Below are 16610 nucleotides of genomic sequence, written 5' to 3' on the forward strand. Positions count from 1 at the left end.
GCATGACCCAGTACATGAGCTCTCTTGGTACAACGTGTCCAGTTGAAGAGTTAATTGAAAATGTAGCACTTCGAATCAGTGCATGATTAAAAGAAATACCATTTCTAATATTCTGGTGCTGTTTGTAAATATTGGTTCCATCATGTATCTATGTCTTATCTCAGATATTAATACAATATAAAAGGTACACAAGAAACATTCTGGCGTAGACCTGGTGCTTTGTTCTCCAGCACACTGTATTAGTTCAATCTATAAGCAGAAGTGCTTACAGTATGAACAGAGATATCAGTGAGAGGAATATTAGGCGTTCATGAAAGGATCAACTTTCACATTAAAGACTTTGCAGAGTTGCTGTGAGGTGCAGACTCACTGGTACAGAATCTAAAATGAGGCTTAATATTTCATGAAATTTTTGATGAAGTTCAAAACATCTTAACCTAGCTTAATGATGTTCCACAAAAAAAAAAAAAAAAAAAAAAATTGTCCAAAAAAAAAAAAAAAAAAAAAAAAAACGTCAGCAGGCTGGATTGGAGAACATCAAACTAGTGATACCGGTGTTGTTTTTGCTTGATATATACATACAGTATGTATGTATGTACGTATCAATATATGTATATTAATGTTCACTGTTACTTTTGATCAACTGAATATTATATATATGACCCTAACACACTATAGTCAGTATTAATACTAGGGCTGTGAACCTTTGGGTAAACAGCGAATCAATTCGATTCACGATTCACAGGGTTTCAATTCGATTCAAGAATGGTTTTTGCAAATTCAGAACGATTCAATCCTATTTGATTCACAATGAAATTTGATGCGATTCGATTAACGATTCGATTCTGCATTCTTTAAGTGCATTCACAGGATTATTTAAATGCTCCCCCTAAATTCTTTATATGCTTAGTCAGGGGGCAAATTACACGGCAGCCTTTATAGAGTCAGAGATAATGTTATAATGTTATGATCGAGGCTCTGGACTTGGAGCATAAATTGTTTTTCTATAACAAACTATAAAATATTTTCTATAAAAAATGTTAATGCCCTGGCAGTAGCAAATAGCTTTGGTTTTATATTTAATTTGATTACATTAATGTTATAAGTTGAGATTTACAATAAATATTTTAAATGCTACTAGGCTATGTAAAAGGAATACTGCTGTAAAAAAAGCACCTTATTTGTTTTAAGTGTTTGCAAGCCAAATGTTATTGCACTTTTGTTCATATAGTAGTACTTTTAAATGAAAAGTGCACAATACCCTACTTTTGAATGCATTATTGAATTTTGTGCATACCAATGCGATTCATCGCGATCAATCGCAGACAATCATGTGATTAATCGCAATAATAATAAAAAAAATGTTTTACTCGTTGCCCAGCACTAATATATATATATTTGTGTGTGCGTGTGTGTGTGTGTAAAGAAACTAATGTCTAACATAACTAAACTATAAAAGAAGGAAAACAGAAAAATATAATAAAAAATCGAATAAAAAAGTAGCCAAATTAACAACAATTCCAAATAAAAATCTTCATTCTAACAATTATTTCAGCATAATAAAGCCTGGTTGATGTCAAGGAGAGGTGATTTCCTGTGAATAACACACTTAAATTTTCAGTGTGTTCATTAAAAAAGCTACTATGTGACTTCAAAAGAATTGGAAGTTCAATGTTAAAGAAGCCCTTGAAATGTATAGCTATCGCTCTCTCTATATACCATGATAATCGATGTTTCATAATTGAACTTCTTCAACAGAAGTCATTGACTTCAAAAGACGCCACAACAGAAATAATAATTTAATTCATCTTTTTTTGTTCCGTTTCATTGTTGCCGCAATACTGGAACGTACGCAGTGCCAAGCGGTCTTATTTCTTTGGTTCATCTTCCACAATAAACAAAATGGTGGTTGCTGATGACAAACAGGCCATCACTCCTAATATTTAGCTAAGTTAGATATATAGGCCTATGTGCAGAATAGCAATACATTTGATCTGTCATTCACTAACTGAGCACATCTATAAAAGAATAATGTGGTGGTCTCAAACTGCTCTATTTAATGGTGACTCACTGTGGACTATGATAAATGGTACTGTCTGGTAAACAAGGCTAAGATTTAAGTGGTGTAGAAGATTGGTGATTATTCTCCGAAAAATGTGTGTGGGCTATCCTCATTCGATCCCCACAAAACAAACAAGCACACTCATTCTCTGGTGATGCCCAGTATTGACCCGTCGACTAGAAAGAATGACCTAGCAAAACTGTTTCGTCCTCACAAATGTGCAGGATACATCAAGTACAGTCTGTTCAAATTTCACAAAGGACAAATAAGACGTTTTAATCGTATTACGATTTGGCGCTCTAGGATTTGTGCCACTGTAAGAGTCAATCTAGCAATTTCATTTTTGATACAATCCTGCAGGAGATTAAGTTTACCACTCACCGATTCCTATTATAAGACTGCTGTTCATCATGTGTTTCCTGTCGCTTTTGTTCTCTCTCTTTAGTTGTTGTCATTACCCCAACAGTGCGTGTATATTTTCTTACCAGTGCTTATTAATTATCCCAGATCATGTAGAGATACATTCAAGTAATGGATTCTATTAAGGACAAAAGATCCATCATGATCATGAAACAGCCTTCGGCTAAGAGAGTGAAAAAGGAGGACATTCATTCTGTTGATTATAATTACATAGAAGAGACTCAGCGACGGGCTACAGGTTACGGCCTCTAAAACTACACATCTTCAGATATGATTGGCCTGTATTAGTTTGCTTTATCTCAAGGAGGGTTAGGGAGCTCGCAGTGATCTTTCTCTAGTTAATTACAGGCAGTGGATTTATGCGGATAAAAAAATAGCAAATTTGCCAGTGCTGAGAGTCAGCACCTCCTACTGAGGTGTCAACCGTATACACCAACCTGTAAAAGAAACACACAATACAAGCCTACCAGTAAATTTAGATAAATATCCATCATTGAAATATCTTGTAATGACTAGGATGTGAGAGACGAAGCCAGCGACCAAACAAATATCTACATAACAGCTATGAAATATTCATTAAAATCATCAGTTTTATGTATGTGTTGCAGCAAACACATATTGTGCCTAAATATGAATTTCTCTATAAAACTAAAATTGCAACCAATTTAAATGAGCTAATAATTTTAAAAGAGTTGGAACAGATAGTAAAGGAAAAGCAGCCAACAAGGGAACCGGGATACATGGGAACTCCTTCAATATAATTTAAAAAGCATCCCAGGTGGCAACTCATGAAACTGCTTGAGAGAATGCCCAGATTGTGCAGAGCTATTATCAAGGTAATACACTGCAAAAAATGCTTTTCTAGCTTAGATCTTTTGTCTTGTTTCCAGCCAAAATATCTAAAAATTCTTAAATCAAGAAGGATTTTCTAGACAAGTAAAAATTATTGTCTTGTTTTCAGAAAAAACAAGTCGAATTCAAGTGAGTTTTTTCTTGAAACAAGCAAAATAATCTGCCAATGGGGTAAGAAAAATAATCTTGTTTTCTGTTTTTCTGTTAGGGAGTTAAAATTATTTATTAGAATAGACGGCCAATGATAATATGCAAAGCTAACAGTAGAATTAATGTTTTCCTCACAAAAAAAAAAATTATATACCATATTAACCGATGCCCATTTAACACAATAAAAAATGAGGCTTGCAGAGTGGCCATTTGCACGCACTACTATGATGTAAAATGTTATTCCACATGGACATTATCAGTAATTATGCTGCTGAGCAGGATGGGAATTTTTTTTTTTTTTTTTTCCTCCATAAATTTAGACCACAAATGGAGTCACTCCTCTGAAGACACTCTAATTTTTGCAATTTACAGATATTTTGACTTATTTGCCCACCGTGAAGAAAATACATCAATACATATGAAAGTAACAATTAAACTCCATAAAAATTTATATTTAGATCCACTTAAACGTGGCTGTATTTAAAGGGGTCATATGATGTTGCTAAAAAGAACATTATTTTGTGTATTTGGTGTAATGAAATGTGTTTATGCGGTTTAAGGTTAAAAAAAACACATTATTTTCCACATACTGTACATTATTGTTTCTCCTCTATGCACCGTCGATTTTTACAAAGCTCATCGTTCTGAAAAGCGAGGTGTGCTCTGATTGGCCAGCTATCCAGTGCGTTGTGATTGGCCGAATACCTCAAGCGTGTGACAGAAATGTTACTCCCCTTACCATATTGTGATGCCGTGTCCTGGAGTGACGAGACAAAACCTATAAAACCCATTATAAACGAGTCATTTGTTGCATCCAATGGGGACATAATTACGGATTATATTGACTTATACTGTCTTTTTATGCATTGCATCGCGTAACGTAAACATAAAACCATGTCTGCATTTGTGAACGTAGAAATGACAAACAACAAGCGCTACTCTACACTGCTCAAAACTCAGGTTTGAATCATCAGTGGCAAATTCTTTAAATATGAAAACTTACTTACAGGCTGTGAGTCAGAACAGACGGCATGGTAGGCTACTCTTCCAGGTTCAGGAAACAGTCCTCCATAAAATGCGCTGCACACATCTGAATATTTGGGTTGAACTGTTCTGGAACAGTGTTGTAAATAAAACTTAACCACTGATTTCTAGTTGTGTCCTCTGGCAGCAACAATAAAGTTACGCCTTCTTTCTTTGCGTGAACATTTGGGCGGCGTTATGCAAATCTTCCCACATCGTGACGTAGACAGGTGGGGGCGTGTTTAAACAAGCCGTTTTATGAGGGCGTGGACTAGTCTTAACTTTTATAAAGAATATCTCTTTGGGGTTGAGACTTTAGTCTTTGCAACTTTAGGGATCTTATCTATTCACGAACAGTTTGTAACACTCCAAAGAGAAAGGAAAACTTGAAATCGCATCATATGACCCCTTTAATCTCACATTTGATTCTGCACTCCAACTGCTATCTATAGCCTATAGGCTAATTCACAGACTTTACTCTAATTCCTTAAAAGGGACACACACATGTAGAGCTAGAATCTCTATTTACATAATGAAACATTAAAAAGGTTTTTACTAACATTTGATGATTTCATAGTCATTAGTAACACATTCAATTCATATTTTCAGTATGACTGCAAATATATACATGTATGAAAAAGTGCTCTAAGCTTTAAGCAATAGCGTAAAATTGCATGCAGTGGCCTAGAGATTCAAAACATTTCTGACATTTTGACAGAGCGGTTGAGCCTTCTGAAGTCAAAATATAGTGTCATGAATATGGATGTAAAAATTACCGTGGGAAGTAGGGGTGCTGGGGGTGCTGCAGCACCCCCTGGCTCGGAGCTAAAGAAAAAATGGGGGTGCTGGGGGTGCGGTGTTAAAAATAAATAAATTTAAATTTTGTAACAAAAAAGAAATAAAGCTAATTTTATTTAATTTGAATATTCATTAAAATCATAGGGGAAAAAAAGCTTAACGACAATAAGCAACAATTGTCGCGTGACGTCACCACGTCCGCATCCATCATTGAAGATTTAAAAATACACCAGTCAACATGGCGAGAAAACGCATTTCTGATTTTTTCGCGAAGCCCAAAAAAAATAAAAAGAGACCGAGCCTTGAGCTGGCGATAAGGAAGCAGACCTGGAGCCTATGCCTAGTGGGCAGCCAACCAGCAGTAGGCATACGCATTAATCTTATTTTGTTTTAGTAGTATTAATTCTAACAATAATTAATTCTAATTCTAACAATTCTTCCTGATTATCCATTCAGTATGGTAGGCTACTCTAAGAAGCTCTTTATTGTGGTCACACTGTAAAACATGAGTTAAGTCAAATCAATTTGACTGTGTAGCCTATAAGTTGTTTAAAACTTCGTCACGTGACTCCTGCGGCTCCGAGCTGAGACGCGCGGCGCCTCAGAACTGTAGCGTCCCATGTTCAGCTGAACTAAATTGATTTTATTTTTTTTATTTCTTGTAACACCGACTACAAGACAAAGCCTGTGTATTGCACACATATAACTTCGCTCCTGGGAAAACTCGACAAAAGTATTGATGTAAACACAAATTCATATCATCAGTATTAATAAATATTATCAGTAAAGAGGACAAATTCAATACTTCAGAGCTTCAAGTCCCTCCTCCAAACTAAAAACCAAACTAGGTGCAAATATAATGCTAAATTAGTTTATTATCAATGAAAAACATGGCAAATCATGATGAAATAAGCAGTTGTTGATAAAACACTCACCTTTTACAATTAACTGAATGAGCTTTGGGCGTAGATTACGTTCACTTTGTATCGAGCAGGTGTACAAGCCCTCGTCCGTTACATCCACTTTCTGTATCTGTAAGCTGTATTCATGTTTATCCCCCACATTTGATACGATGGACACACGAGGATCCCCTGACCACTTGTCATTCCCTGCGTAAATGATACTGGAACGATTCAACCATGCTCCTTTTGAGATCCCATCCAACAGGTAGCATCTGAAACCAGAAAGAAAGCAGATAATTAAAGACCCCTGTGGTGAAAATCAAGCTTTTAACATTGTTTACATGTCTATCTGCTGTTTTTAAAATGCTTCGAGACAAACCATGTCCAAATTCATCAGTCAACATCACTGCTGAGCATTTTTTCGCTAAAACTCCCGTGTACCAAAGACAGTCTCAAAAATGTGGTTTGAATCATACCATCATAAACATGCAACCAATCCTGTGAATTTGCAGGGTGGGGCTTTTCATATCATTAGCTGTTTGAGATGGTTTTTGTACCATTAGCAACACATTATTAGCTGACATTGTAGAGAGCAATACATAAAATACATTTCCATTCTGATACATCGACTTGCAGATGACACTGTATAACTTGCACTTCCTCATTTTCAGACTCAGTTTCAGCGGAGAGTCATTTGCATATTCATGATTCCACGTATACTAAATGAGGTGAGGATGTAGAGTTATAGTCAAGCCATTTTGAGGCATGAAAAAATGATTTTCATGGGTAAAATGATTAAATATGTCATTTTGATTATCAAAGATGAATTTAAGGGATAAAACTTGTGACTGTGGGGGGACTGAGGACAAGGACAACGGATGTTATTATGCATGTAATTTCAGATATACACAGATCAAGTACATATATACCAAAAATGTGATTTACAGTTTGCAAAAAATAGTTAAGAAACAACCCGTTTTTCCACGTATAACACTCCATACTGACTAGTGGAAGCAAATAGAAACAAACAAACAAACCAAAAATGGTTCAGATCTACTTTTTATGTTAGATATTGAGGAAAGTTAAACTAAAATGTTTAATAAACACCACTTGCAAACCAAACAAACTACATCAGTCCCTGGTGTGCACAAAAGATACCATCAAAAAGCAACAACAAAATAACTATTTAATATTTAAAGCAGTGGTTCCCAGCTGGTGGGTCGTGACCCAAAAATGGGCCGTAGGTCTGTTCTAAAACAGCACAGAAAAAAAACTATGTTAAATGCAAATAATAAAAAGCAGCTAACTGTATAATCATGCATTCAGGACAGCAAATTAAACAGGCCTATCAACATTTCAAGAAAACGCTTAAGGAGAAAGGAGAAAATGCTTTCCATATCTTTTGTTGTTGACGTCAAAAGCTATGCGGCCCAATTAAACTCCATAGTATTTTGGTGTAAATCCCTCCATCACTTTGCAGAAGCCAAATTATGCTGATGCCATCATGGACAGCTTGCATGAAAAGGCCTCTTCCTTAAAAAACATGTTTTTGATTTTGTTTCAAGGTCATTTCATTTTGCTTTTCATTTTTGGATTCCTGTCTTCTGTATTCATTTAAACATGACGTGTTCAAATTGACAGTTCTGACCTCTAAACAAAAGACTTCAAAACAGCAAACAAACAAAAAACGATGGCTTAGAACTTCAATCTGGTACCACATCTGACATCTAGGCTATTTGTTGTTTGTCAGCAGCGGTGTGAGTGTCTATGCTGTGAGTTATTTACACCGGATACTCTTGAGGTTAAAGGTGAAATGGGAGTCAACATATCCGTCAGTACATTGCAGGTCTCAACTCACTGTCTCAAAGTTGACTGGAGCTTTTGGAAATGTGCTGGATATGTTCTCATGCCACACACAAAAAAAAAAAAGAAAAAAAAAAAGCTGATGCTATGAAACAGGATTTAACTTTGTTTCACTAGGGCTTGTTAAAAAGTATACACAGAATGATAAGACAAGATTTGAAACGATACAGTTCAGTTATCATTATGAAGAGAAAAGCCCACTTGAGAATGTGATTTAGAGCGGATCTTATTAAAAATTTATTGATGCTTCTAGAATACAACCTCTTAAATTAAAAACATTTCATAATGTCAAATTGCATGCTGTGTACAACGTTGTAAATCCAATAAAAGCAACTATTACAAAATTAATTATTGTTATTATTAGTATACCATTTGTATCATCTTCAATCTGAAATGCATGACATCTGAAATATTAGTGATATGACATAATTTGTCTATTTTATGCATGCCACATCCCTGAATTTTAATGACAGATAATAGAGTATAACTTATGTAGACCTACATTCATACGCATACCTAATTAACGGCAATAGAGATGATATGTTCACATTAACATTAATGGCACAAGAGATATGAGACGGTGCAACAGTTTTTACACTTAAATAAATAATTATCTAAATAAATAAATACTTGTGCTAAATAAGCACACATACTGTATATAACCATGACTTCAGATTAAGTGTTCAACCAAACATGCACAACTACAACTGCAGAACGTGGAAGCACATTCTAAGGATCTTTCAAATGTTAATGCTCAACTCTGTCTTACAAAACCCAAAGTTATTCTTTTGAAATGTTTAATGCTTATAAACATCTCATGTCATTTCCATATTCCTTGGGCAAAATAGGGGTTGAGGCAAAAGTTGTAGTTTGGTTTGGTCCCCAAACTAATGTGTGACCCTTTTTTTCTATGGAACATAAAAGTAGACATTTGGAGATTTTTTTTTTTTGTGCACGCAATGGAAGTCAATGGTAACCAAAACTGTTTGACATAGGTTTGAAATGACAGTAAATGATGACAATTTTCCTTTTTGAATGGACAATCTCTTTAAGAGCGTGATTTGCAATGTTATACAATCTAATTAATGTAATAAAAAAATCAGACATTTGTGCAAAGAAATGGTTGATTATAAATAGAACAAATATTTTACAAATGGCTACTAGCACTACACAGTTAACTGATATTAACATTTATAAAATCAAAAACGCAATAGACCACTAATAAATGATGTAATACAAACTGATCAATTCTAAATTATGTGCTACAAGCTAAACTCTTTTGATTTTCCTGTAAAAGCTCCTCAGGCAGACTGCTCTACATCACTGACAATGAGGTTTCATCACCATTTCTAACCCTGAAACAGCAGGATGGCTGGTGTCAAAGCACCACAGAGATCTACTTGAACATACCTCACAATAACTGCCCACAAAGGCATAAGTGCTTCCTACTGAGGTGTAGGCTACTGTGTAAGAAAGAGTATGGACCTCCATGTGTGCTATATTTCCTTTGTACCATCTGGAAGGAACAGGTGGAAAGGTTCAAAGCTGATTTTATGCGCCTACTAGCTAGTCTTTGAACCCTTGGACTGTAGGACTTAAAATGTCTCCACGATCTGCTTTTGAAGAAATATCGTAGTATCGTGCTACAGCACATATTCTATCAGTTGCAGTTCTGGCGCCGTCGTATCAATATACTGTACAATGCCACATACATTCACATCAGTGTTAACTCAGCGGTAGAGTTACACTCACGGAACACTGCACTTATTCGCAATCACAAAAGTACATTATTTGCTTTAAAGCCTTACTGGTTAAATATTTCATTCACGTGCTGTTCTGGCATGCATTTCGCGTACACCCGAAGCATGCGTGCTAAAGAAGCATGTCAAACAGCGCCTGATTACTGAACTAAGTTATCTTTTGCGCTAATATTGTCAAAACACACAAGGTTTACATATAGACTCAGTTGGTTATGTCTAAAATGAAAGTAAATAGTTGAGAGAAAAACGGATGCTGCCTGTATATTAGATGCGTGCAGGTCTTAAAGGGTTAGTTCACCGCAAAATGAAAATTATGCCGTGTTTTACTCACCCTCGAAGCATCCTAGGTGTATATGACTTTCTTCTTTCAGACGAATCCAGTCGGAGTTATATTAAAAATTGTCTTTGATCTTTCAAGCTCTATCGTTGTACTCAGCGGGTGTTGCAGTGCTTCGGTTCAAAAGACGTGAAATAAAAAGCACCCTTCCACAAAAAAAAGTGTCTCACACGGCTCCGGGGGGTGAACAAAGGCCTCCTGTAGCGAATCGATGCGTTTTTGTAAGAAAATATCCATATTCAAAACTTAATAATCACTTTAATCTAGCTTGCGCCAACAGTCCTACATGGAAGCAGTTCCGGGGGGATGACGTATGAGGTCAGCGCTACGCATGCGCCGGTGCATCTCGTGAAAACCAACGTTTGTTTACAGGATCAAAAGAAGCAAAGTTTCCTTACTTTAGCAAAGGAAAACACGTTCTCTTTCATAAGCCTCACATTTTATAAGTACATGTTCTACAGTTTCTGTTAACCCACATTTGTCACAATTTCCATTTTCATGTTTTCCTATTCTATGTAAGCACTGATTTAATAAACCATGACCAATACGCATTCTTGCAATTATAACGTCCTCTTTCCTGTTTCCAAATCTTCTTCTCTCTGAACCAACTTTTTCTTGTATGCAGTGTAAATGTCTACCTTTTGTTCCTTCTTTCCATTCATTCTGCCATATTTCCTGTATTTCTTTCGCTATTATCACTTTTATTTCTGTTTTACTTAATGTCACTTCAATGTTTATTTGTGAACGATTTAATGCCTGTTTAGCCAAATGATCAGCCTCCTCATTTCCTTTCACACCTATATGTGATGGTACCCACACGAAATTTACCAGAAGTCCATACTGTCTTATTCTAAAAAGACTCTGCATTACTTCATTTATCATGTCTTGTCTTGCTAATGAATTTCCACTTGACAAACTGTTTAGTGCTGAAAGAGAATCTGTACATATCACTGCCTTTGTTGGTTGTATTTCTTCTATCCACTGAAGTGCTAGTAAGATTGCTATTAGTTCTGCAGTAAATACAGAAATATGATCTGAAGTTCTTTTTGACATTTTAATTTTAAATAGGGGAATATATACTGCTACAGCTGTTTTCCCAGAGTCTGGATCCTTTGAACCATCAGTGTATATTTGTACTACACTATAATATGTAAGATCTATATATTTCTGTACAGCTGAACTTTCTAATACACTTGTTTCATTGTTATGTTTTTCTTTATGCAACTGGATATCAATCAAAGGCATTGGGAAAAGCCAAGGAGGAATTGCTGACCTAGCCACGGTAGGAGCAATATGTATATCACTTAAACCCATTTTCTGTCCTTCCTCATTGACCTTCCATCCAAAACTTGATAACTTTTTGTATTGATATTCCCAGCAGTCCTTCAACACCATTTTGACTGGATGAACGTCTGAATGTCCTTCCTGCCGTAACATGACCGAATTTTTGACACTTGTAACATCTTAGCGGCAGGGGAACGTATGGTCTAACCGTATAGCTTACAAATCCCAAATAAACTCTCTCAGGCAGTCTATTTTCATCAAAGTTTAACATTACTGATAGGCTGTCTGTCTTTTCATTATTCCTGACGCACTTGAGCCGTCTGACAAACTTTACTGCTGCTCCAGTTATATTACTTTTAATCTTCTCATCTGCAACATCCGTTGGAATCCCCGTTATAACACCTCTGACCCAATTCTTTTCTTCTGGTATGGAACATTCAACTTTATTTCCAGAAGTCACTGGGGACCAGCAACTGTTTGGTTTTTCACATTCTTCAAAATGTTCAGCAGAAGAAAGAAACTCATTCAGGTTTAAAACAACTTTGGAGTGAGTAAATGATGGTATCAACAACAACAAAAAAAAACACTATGACAGAATTTTTATTTTTGGGTGAACTATTCCTTTAATGTTAATAAAACAACAAAACACAAAGAGAAAAATCATATTTCATCTTTATAATAGGGAAATTAGTTTGGCTGTACTGCTCAGAAAAAATTGTAAAACCAACATGACAAAGAATTGTGATAAAATTGTAAATCGTGATATGATATTTTTGCCATATCACCCACCCCTACCTCCAACCAAACAGTTGATGGTCCCTCTGACTTTTTTTTCCCATAGTATGGAAGTCAATGGGGAACATCAACTGTTCATTTACCTCAAAATATCTTATTTTGTGTTCAGCAGAAGAAAGAAACTCATGCAGGTTTAGAACAACTTGAGAGAGAGCAAACGATGACCATTTTCATTTTTGGGTGAACTATTTCTTTTACTGTTTGTTATGTATATAGCAGAGTAACTAAACCATACACTGAACCTTTCTTTAATAATTCACGGCTAATTTTTAGCCTGGTTTTACATTTGTAATATGTTTGATATATATTTTTAGACATATATTTGTTTTGACATCATACCTACCATGCAGAAAATGTGCAAAGTAGATTTTTATCATGAAAAAAAACATAACTTTTCTTAAAATATCACTTTTATCATGAGTATCTTTCAAATCACAGGCAGCTGTATGATAGACGTCAGCTTACTTGCTGACACATCTTACCCCGCTGTCCCCTACCCCACAAAACCACCGCAGCCCTATGTATTTTGCATCCAAATATGTATTTTCAGGCCACTGCGCATTGTTACCAATTTAAATAAGCATCTGCTCTCAAAGTCTCAAAACAGCAGAGAGAAGAGACCGTAATCAAGTCATATTTGTTCTTTCTCTTTCCCCCAAATTTCCCTTAATCATCTTTATTCATCCCTTCAAAGCACTGCTCTGTGAAGCTCATGAGGGCAAACCTCTTCACACTCATGGTGGGATTTTTCATCTCATCATGATCTCTTCAGAATCCATTGAGGCTTTCCATATTGTGAAACACTGATTAGGTCTTCATCTGGTATTTTCTGATTCAAAACATGATTTCTGAAAAGCAGATTCAGGAGACCTTTGTTTTGTTTTGGCTTGAACTGCAAGTTTTTGGATTTGAGGCATCTAAAGAACCGTGCCAAGGTAAGTTAAACACACTGAATCTGTACTATATCCTTAAAACAAGCTGAGCTCCACCAATTGCAGTTGCTGTTCTACAGATGAACTGGGTGTTTTCTGTAATCCAAACTGGAATTTCTTTTCATTTCGGATTGACCCAGTTTTCTTCTGATCACTCCTTCCAGCTGAATGTTTTCACTAAAGGTATGTTTCCTGGCAGGGTCTTTGGGATGGATTCCACTAAAGATTTAAACAATTATAAACATACAATGTGTTTATTTGAGAAAGATTTTTATTTATTTATTTATAGAAAGCATTAAGGGTTTTTTTTTTCCTGTTCTTTTTCTACTGTAAAAAAAACCCTAAGTTGTTTTTTTTTTGGACAAAAATTAAGACTTTTATTCACCAAGCATACATTAAATTGATCAAATTTCACAGCAAAGACATTTATAATGTTTCTATTTCAAATAAATCTTTTGAACTTTCTTTAATCAAAGAATCCTGCGAAAAATATATAACCGTTTCCACAAAAACATTGATAATATGAAATGTTCCTTGAGGACCAAATCTGCTGTTAATTCAGCTTCGCCATCACAGGAATAAATTACATTTTAATATATTAAAATAGAAAACAGTTATTTTAAATTGTAATAATATTTCACAATATTTACATAAATGCTTAAAACTTAAAAAAAAAAAATTAACATCTTACCGACCAAAACTTTTGAATGATAGCATACAGTATTTACAACACACAATACACAGTAACAGCAATATTTATCTATAATTTTTTTTTTTTTACTAAAACCTTTTAATACTTGAAAAAAAAATGCCTGCAAACCCCATTTTATGATCAAATTGTGGAAGCATTCAGGGGTGAAATGCCTCAAACTGAACCGCAACCTCACTGATATTCTTCCTTCTTCAAAGCGGAACAATTCAAGCCAGCAGGCACACAACCAGGGTAGTTTGGGAATGAGAATAGGGATCAGGGTTTTGTGAAGGAAACAGCTGAAAATGCACCTTCCAGCCTTCTCTGTGTTCACTACGCTAGTTTCATACGGTGGCTGCAGCAAGCAGCAGACAGTATTTGAAACATGTTTGGCTTTTTTCCCCCGCTGATCACGACGATGTCAGGCAAAATGAGAAGTCGTTTCAGAGATGGAGCAAGTTATTACATTTTGATTAAAGATTAGAAAGACAATAGCATGCAAAGATAAATCGCTCACAATAAGAGCAGGAACAAGTAAATAGGGTCAATTCTGATTTCATGTCGACTTCAACATCAGCAAAATACCTACATACTACTACATACATGAAAATTGCATTACTAGAGAAAATCGTATTACAAAAGACATCTAAACCGATCATCAGAGAGATCCGAGAACAGAATGTCACTGGGATTGCAGCATCCTCCTCAAACCCCAAAGGAGCATTTTTCCCCACAATTTTTTATCTCTTGTTTTTTCTTTCATAAAACATATGTGCCTGTCTGATGTTGACCCCACTGTTGATTTTATGTGTGCCAAAGAGAGGTACTCTTTTGTGAAGACCAAGGATTAAAATAAGATTAAGTCGATTCCAGCCAACAAATCTTGTCTCACAATGTGCCACAAGTTCTCAACACCAGATTAAACGTCAAAGCCAAGCTATAATATTGTCTCTAATGTGTTGAAAACCAACTGGAGACATTCCCATAAGTGCCTTTAGCGATGAGAAATTATGATAATTACATCTGGACGTACGTGGACATGGAAACTAAAGCTATTGGCTGCCAAATGCCAAACAATGGCCAAAACTAATAAAGATGACTGAATGTGGGGAAGCTATTAAAATGCTGCCTTAGTGCACATAGGTCGTGATTTCTAAAGGACAGAGTTTTTTTTTTTAACTGTTTTAATAAATGAAGCAAAATGCACATTATGTTGCAGCTAACTACCATTTACCTTTAGCTATCGCACACACATACACATACTCTCACATGCATGCACAATATTATCTCAACATCTGCTATTTCAAATGAACACTGTATCTCCTGTGTCAAAATTACCCATTCAAAACCGGCAAAAATACATCAGATAATCCACTAGGGATCTCAGCCTCCCCTAGCCATCTGTGCTCCAGTCCAAACCATCAGACAGCTAATAGTTATGGTTATTACAGTGTTACCTCTCAAAGGACAAATTTAAAGTTTCCATTTGGATTTCCATCATATTCGGATTCCACTCACCTAAGAAGCTTTTGTAGGATAATAACTATACTTTTCTGTCAACGTGACTGTTCTGAATATGTCTTAACTTTGACTTGATGCTAATTGTTTATTCTGTGTTTTATTTATTTTATATGTAAGTCAGGAAGCAGAGCATCATGGTGGTGAGCCATATTTTCATTAAATCTAAAATTTGCCAAAATTACTTATCATCAGTCATCAAATGTATGTCACAATTTCTCAATAAATCATGATTGTTGCTATTATGTTTTATGTATTTATGCCAGACAAATGCATCATTCCAATTAGTGTTAACTTCATGGTGAGATCCTATTCTTTCTAATAATTAGGGTGGAGTACTGTATATATTTGTGCTACATTTGTTGCCAATATAAAATTATGCAGGTCATTATTATGCAGTACTTTTTAAACTTTTTTGGAAAAAAAAAAAAAAAAAAAGGCCCCCCTTTATTTTAAAGTCCAATTCTCGCTATTAACAAACCATTAACTATGACTTTTGCCTCAATTAACTCTTAAATTGCTGCTTATTAATAGTTGGTAACGTAGTTGTTAAGTTTAGGCAGAATATGTGCTTTATAAGTACTAATAAGCAACTAGTTAATAGTGAGAATTGGTTCCTATACTAAAGTGTTACGGAAAAAAACCAACAGAAGACTGGCTTGTGTAACAGTTTTAGGGAGTATTTCTATAAAATTGCATAAGACTTTCATAAATAGCTCAGCCACTTAAACTAAATTAACTACTGAGTATCTTGATTAGAAAATTAAAGACAATTAACAGGATACATAAAACGATGGAAATAACTTCATAAAAAATAATTAATTAAATCCACTGCTACTAGTGTCACACTACGGTAAGATAAACGTACGAAGAAGATGATGATGAATGCAAATAGTCTTTAATAATCCACAAGAGGGTAGATACAGGCAGGATAAACACGTAGGGACGTAGTAGACTGGACAAACACAGACTGCACAGACTAGGGCTTAAATACATGGGTAAACGAGGGTAATGGACAAGACACACCTGAACTAAATGACACAATCAAACAAGAGGGAAAACTAGGTCACGGAGCACATGATGGATGAAAACACAACAAATACAGTCCAGGGGTGTGACAACTAGAGAAATTAAATGAGAAAATATTTCTTAATAAACTTTTAATATTTAAAGGGGTCATATGATGCGATTTCAAGTTTTCCTTTCTCTTTGGAGTGTTACAA

The 16610-nt window shown here is 35.3% G+C and overlaps 1 protein-coding gene across 4 annotated transcripts in view; it reads right to left on the bottom strand.

Moving 5' to 3' along the window:
- The window catches only part of LOC107673552 (neuronal growth regulator 1-like), a 133967-nt gene that overhangs the window by 72208 nt on the left and 45149 nt on the right, over nucleotides 1–16610 (bottom strand). For all 4 annotated transcript variants that reach the window (XM_016467179.1, XM_016467177.1, XM_016467176.1 and 1 more), the window contains exon 2: nucleotides 6241–6479. In XM_016467179.1, coding sequence (XP_016322665.1) covers nucleotides 6241–6479 — 239 coding nt within the window. The remainder of the gene's footprint in view (nucleotides 1–6240; nucleotides 6480–16610) is intronic.

Source organism: Sinocyclocheilus anshuiensis, unplaced genomic scaffold, assembly GCF_001515605.1.
Source record: "Sinocyclocheilus anshuiensis isolate Anshui unplaced genomic scaffold, SAMN03320099.WGS_v1.1 scaffold44, whole genome shotgun sequence".
Lineage (NCBI taxonomy): Eukaryota > Metazoa > Chordata > Actinopteri > Cypriniformes > Cyprinidae > Sinocyclocheilus > Sinocyclocheilus anshuiensis.